General features: G+C 35.7%; 1 protein-coding gene across 1 annotated transcript; it reads left to right on the top strand.

The window, feature by feature from the left end:
* Positions 1-3,117: 3,117 nt before the first annotated feature.
* Positions 3,118-4,890, top strand: PHYBLDRAFT_115910 (hypothetical protein; the record flags this gene model as incomplete). Its single annotated transcript, XM_018428485.1, has 4 exons — positions 3,118-3,376; positions 3,567-3,962; positions 4,050-4,441; positions 4,498-4,890. 4 exons carry the CDS (start codon positions 3,118-3,120, stop codon positions 4,888-4,890), a joined length of 1,440 nt encoding a protein of 479 aa, XP_018288056.1.
* Positions 4,891-6,297: the final 1,407 nt, after the last annotated feature.

Raw genomic sequence — 6,297 nt, 5'->3', positions numbered from 1 at the left:
ATAATATCGGCCTAAATCTGAATTTTGATCTTTTGTGTGATAAAAACCAAAAATAAAGAATCTCATCATTGAAAATCATATATTTCAATTTTATTTTCATTTGTTTAATTATAAAAAAAAATATGAGGGTGGTACAATGAAGGAGAGTAGTCTCCATTGAGTTATCCCAAAGACAAAAAAGATTGCCCAGGGCACCTGCAATGACTGTTGTTATAGCAAGAAAATGTGACTGCCCCAGAGCTCCCCAGACTCAGCTTTGCCAGAAAGGAAGATAGAACAGCAAGCCATAAAAATGGCCCATCCGGCACTCTTTACAAGTGCCACCCAATAAAGGGATATTGCTTGGAGAGTTTCCCTAACGCATTAAATGAGTAGCTAATAAAAGCCACCCCGTATGTGTGTCGCGTCGAATGCAGATCTTCCCCATTGTACAAAGAGCAAACAAGTGAGCGAAAACCACTGCCTTTATATAATAATTTGTACCGGAGAATGAAATACCGTTTGTGACTGTTATAAAGTTTTTAGCTACAGCTATAGCAATGATTGTAGATTTAAATCCCAGCGTGGTAAACGCATAACGAGTGACTTCTTACAGTGAGCTTCAGATTTGGTGTACAAATTTTTATCTTTGCTCTCTCGCTTCCTACTTTATCAAGTGGTGTATTATGTATTATTTTAAATAAAGATAAAGGCCAAGTACCTTGTTTGCCACACATAGAACTAGTCAAATGATTTAATTGTAGCATAAAAAAATGACAAAAAGATGTATATATATATATATATGTGCTTATATTATATTATTCCACTATGTCTTGGCAATAGAGATACAGCCAACCAAAGCACTTTTTGGAGGGAGTTTATCAAGTATATACACACATATTTTGGTTTGGACCACATTAATTGGCTGGTACCTTTTGTTCAAAGCTATAGACGAATAAAAGTATAAAGCTTTTGGCATCTATTTTTATTGTATTTTTCGATTTCTTAGATGAGATATTTCTCTACAGTTCCTTTAATGAATAAATAAATAAATAAAATATTATTTATATAGATTTTGTATATGTTTTAGGATCAAAAGTTCTATCAATGAAGTATTCGGAGATTCTGTATATCTCACAGAAATCCTAAAAAAAAAACAATTCCAAATTGAACAACGCTTGATCCGAACTTGTGGTACTTTATATATATATATATATAAGTAATTATTTGCCCAGACTTGGTAGCTTTACACTTTTAATTACACCCTACAAAAGGTGATAACGCGGAACATTGAATTCAATTGAATTGAATACAATTCCCAGAATGGCGATTTATCCCTTTAGTGATTTATCAAGTCTTTTCCTTTTCTTTACAACACTGTGTTCTATGGATAACAATAAGATATTTTGTAGTAGGATAGATACCGGATAATTTGAAAAAGCAACCGTAAATGAGCTAAACTTTATTTTCTTCTACCCAGTTTCAATATAAAAAAATCATTCTTATCAATAAATCTTTTTGGTCTTAATGATTATTAAAGTAACAAATCTATTCCAACATCTTTACCTTTTCTTCTTCTTCTTCTTTCTTTAGTTATATATCTTATTCGGGATTCTCAGGGTGTTGTACAGTATGATAAGAAGCAGAATATATTCCGTATTACCATTTTTATGTTCATATATATATATATATATACAATATATACCACCTGGTGTACATTGAATCAATTTACACCAATTATCATTCAAATATTTCCGGAGAATATACAGGTTGTTTAGGTTTATGTGAGCTATATTTTCATATTATACTAATATATATATATATATTATATTTAACCATTACTTGTTAGATACAATATATATTTTGCTTAATGGCACTTTATTTAATTAAAACCATGCCCAATAATAACAATAGTTAAAACAAAGTGGCAACCTTGAAAAATGATAAACATTTGACAACTAGAACAAAAGAAATTAAATTAATCTGATCCAGTGTCACCATGAGCTTACAAGGGAATGAAGTTTAATATATGATATATAAATTGGAATTTAGAATAGCCTACACTGTGAGGATCAGAAATCCATTACTGACATGTGGTTTGATCTTTGGCTATAATATTAGCGCACCAATCTTCTCTCTCTCTCTTTTGGCTTGGCCCCTGTTCATCTTGTGAATTGTCTTGGGGATTCTCTATTGGATAAATCATGTAGGAGAATTTATTTTATCTTGCATAGATATTGTTAGAGCTACTTCAATCATACGAGATAATTGGCCGATGATCAATTGGCGTTTCTATCCAGACTGCTTCTAATGTATCTTTTCTCCACAGAATATAGAGGTTTGAGTGTACATCTTGGCTGTTTTAGTATATTAACAAAAAACAAAAAAACAAAAAGACATTGGCTAAAGAAATGAAAGTATTGGTGTTCGGCATTGTAAATGGTTCAAGGTTTTGTAGTTCATTGCCAGTCACATGGGGTTATACGAGCGATGTATTGGAGAATCAGGATATCCTATCATGTTTCGCACATGCACTGCTTTTTATATGTCTAGCAAAATAATAGGATACTATAAGGTGAGTAGGAGGTTTTGTCTCTTGGTTTAGCGCTCAAGGCCATTTTTTTTCCAATGAGACAAAGGCATTCATTGATTTAGTACTAGCCTTCGCACGTGTTGGTCTTAGATGTCCTTGACTGTCAGAATCTTCCCTCGGCAACAAGTAGAAAGATTCAATCAAACCTCTCTGCACAACATAGTACATAATAATATATCTGTCATTATTCGGCTCCTTAGATCCTCCTATAAGAAACCTATAGTCAATCCATCAGGCTCAAAATTTTATCCTAATTGGGGAAAATTATTTTATATGCACACACATATATATATATTTTTGTTTTAATAGTCGTACCAAACCATTACATCTACAAAAAATACACACACACACACGCCCTCACGCCCTCACGCACGCAAGTCATGCTAGCTTTTTTTTTTCTAGAACCTAATAAATAGTTTCGATCTAGATTCTTTTTCTGATCTCTTTACCTGCTTTCTTACCTTTACATGGCATCTCTTCACAATGAGCCCTCGGGTTCTTCGATAAAGCAACGTTTCCCAAACGACGAGTCTGCCATAGACCGAATGATTGGGAAGGATATTGATATCGCTCAATCAACATCCTCTATTGAAGATGCTCCAGTAAAGCCCAAGACCAAGACAACGTCCTATTTCAACGTTCTATTCAGTGGATTTGCTTTACTCTCGGATGGTTACCAGTCTGGTGTCATCAGTTTTATCAACTTGGTTCTCAAGAAGATTTATGGCACAGAAATCTTTAATTCCACAATGTCTTCGCGTCTGTCTTACTCTATGTTTGTTGGCGCAGTCATCGGTCAACTAAGTAAGCATTATTATTACTACTATCTCTTAAAATAAAATATATTATATTATAAAATAATACAATATAATATATAAAGTCACCAAATAGGGTGCCACCAAATCCATTTATTTTAACGTGACCTAGATATCAGTCTAATTTGAACCTCTTGTGTTTCATCTTCTTTATATATATATATATATTTAAAAAAAAGGTTTTGGCTTGATTGTCGATCGGTTGGGTCGTAAGATCGGTTTGGTGTCTACCACTGCCCTTGTAATCATTGGTGCTGCCCTATCAGCAGCTTCGAGCGGAAGCACACCTACAAATCTACTCTGGATGATGGTAGTCGCTCGTGGTGTAATGGGCGTAGGCGTTGGAGGAGAATACCCCTGTAGTTCTGTTGCCGCAGGAGAGGCTGCAGATGAAGTCGCACCGGGCCGACGAGGAGCTCTATTTGTATTTGTGACCAACTTTGTTATCGATCTCGGCTACGTTATTTCTGCTGTTATACCTGTTATTCTGCTAGCTATCTTTAAAGACAACCTTGAGCCGGTTTGGCGTCTGTCCTTTGGCTTGGGTATAATTCCACCTCTGTCAGTTCTGTACTGTAAGTAAAACCAGAAATAATATCTTTTTTTTTAAAAAAAAAAAAAAAGTCAATCAGTTACCTTGGATACTAATGGTTGTGCTATAGTCCGTCTGAAGATGGCTGATTCTAAGCAATATACCAAAAACGCTATGAAGGTCAGGGTCCCTTACAGATTAATTTTCAAACGCTATTGGTTCAGACTCTTGATTGCCTCTGGTCTTTGGTTTATCTATGACTTTATTTCCTTCCCAAACGGTATCTTCTCTTCTGTGATTATCGATACCGTGGCAACAGGCGATTCCATGATCGAAACAATGGGATGGAATGTTCTTCTTTATGCATTCTACCTTCCTGGCTGTATCGCTGGTGCATTTTCAGTAGACAAGATTGGACGTAGAAGAACACTGGCAATTGGATTGCTCGCTCAGGGTGTAGTTGGTATGATCATTGGCGGTGTTTATGAACCATTAACAAAGAACTGCTTCCCAATGTTTGTGGTAAGTTGTGAGTCTAGTTTGATTGGCTTCAATAATTCACTCACAAGCTCTGGTAGATTATGTACGGTCTTTTCCTTGCTTTGGGCGAATACGGCCCTGGTGACTGTATGGGATTAAACGCAATGGAGTTGTTCCCTACACCTATTCGTGGTACTGGTTATGGTATTGCTGCTGCTGTTGGTAAAGTTGGAGCTACGGTTGGTACGTTAGCATTTGTGCCTATGCAAGAGGCTATGGGTGGTATTCGAGGACCTTTCTTGGTGGGTAGCGGCATTGCTATTGGAGCAAGCATAGTCGCTTGGTTCTTTGTGCCTGAAATCGGGCCTAGAGGTTTGATTGAGGAGGATGAAGCCTTTTTGGCTTATCTGACTGAAAATGGCTATGACATTTCTCAGTTGGGTACAGCAGCAGTACCAACCCAAGAACGAAATGTAAACGAAACCTCTTGAAGGTTTTCTTCTTTCTAAGGGAGAAGTATGCATGGATTGTTTTCTTTGTACACTATTTTTATTTATTTATTTATTTTCATTTGTGGCCAAAAGGGAAAAGATGCCCTTTTAATTTCCTCTTTTGCTACAGTTTCCATTTTAAGAATAGCCTTTTCTTGTATTAACATCGTACTCACTTGTTGCTTTTTTTTTACTCTATATAACCTCACTATTTAATAATAATAATATTCAATTTTTGCTCCTTCTTCTTTTTCAATAATAAAACATACAATTATAACAGCTATTTTGAATAATACATAATTCTCTTATTTGATTTAAATTAAAGGAAGGAAAAGAATCCCGAGTTTTCCCAACACATCTTATATTAACTGAAGTAAGCAGAAATGGGATTTTCTTGTACAAGTGCTACAAAGCGGGGAGATGATAATCTTTTTATCGGAGCACAAGCCATAATATTAAAAATGTCAGGCAAAGCATATTCTAGAATTCATATTGACCTCAGGTACGTACGACTGTTACTGAGATAATTGTGGATAAGCCGTAGGTACCACGACTGCTGAAGAGTCTACAATATTTACCCAAGGAAAATGACCGGCAGATCCCAAGACAGAAGGTCGTTGTGATTGTTAAACAGAAGATCATCTGTGAACCAATATGTGGCACAATGGCAATCTGAGCGCGGAAAGAAAAAAAAAAGAAAAAGAAAAAAAGGGGGGAGGTAAAAATGACAAAGTGGGTTTTGTAGACCTCAACTTGTCTCACGCATTCTCTTCTTTCTTCTCTTCTCAAAACATGGCATTTTCTCTATTCTCAACCAGTTCAGCCGAGTGTGGCTCTGTAAACCCATTAGCTGGTCTTATAAAACATTTTCACAGCGATCATTCATTCCAAAAGGTTCCCGCATAATTCCAGACAAGTCATTGTAGTGCAAGATCCAAGTGTACTCATTGCAGATTCAACATTTAACATTAGGATCGGAATGTTCATTCAGTTCAAAGCAACAGAAAGGTATAGCTTCAAATGACGTAGTAAACTAGTACCTAATGACTTCATATGTATTTTGTGTGTGTGTGCGTGTGAAATTAGAGTGGCTTTCGATCACATGTATCTGCTCAAACCAGTTCGGAAAATGATGTATGGCAATTGATATAGTAGTAGTAGTAGTCTCTTGAATAGAATGTTAAGAATTGTACTATATATTCTAGTTTGTAGACGCGTTTCTCCAGCAAGAAAACACAAATGCATATACACCAATATCAACACAATTTAGAGTCTATCCAGAGCCAATGAAAGGGTCTGATTGGACACACGAGTTCATGAAAAATCCAACCTTTCAGAAACCATTGGTTAACAATAGAGAGAAAATGGTACTACAAGGTAAATGCTATATACATATTAAAAAGAAGA

Source organism: Phycomyces blakesleeanus, assembly GCF_001638985.1.
Source record: "Phycomyces blakesleeanus NRRL 1555(-) unplaced genomic scaffold PHYBLscaffold_20, whole genome shotgun sequence".
Lineage (NCBI taxonomy): Eukaryota > Fungi > Mucoromycota > Mucoromycetes > Mucorales > Phycomycetaceae > Phycomyces > Phycomyces blakesleeanus.
This window is presented reverse-complemented; position numbering and strand designations above follow the sequence as displayed.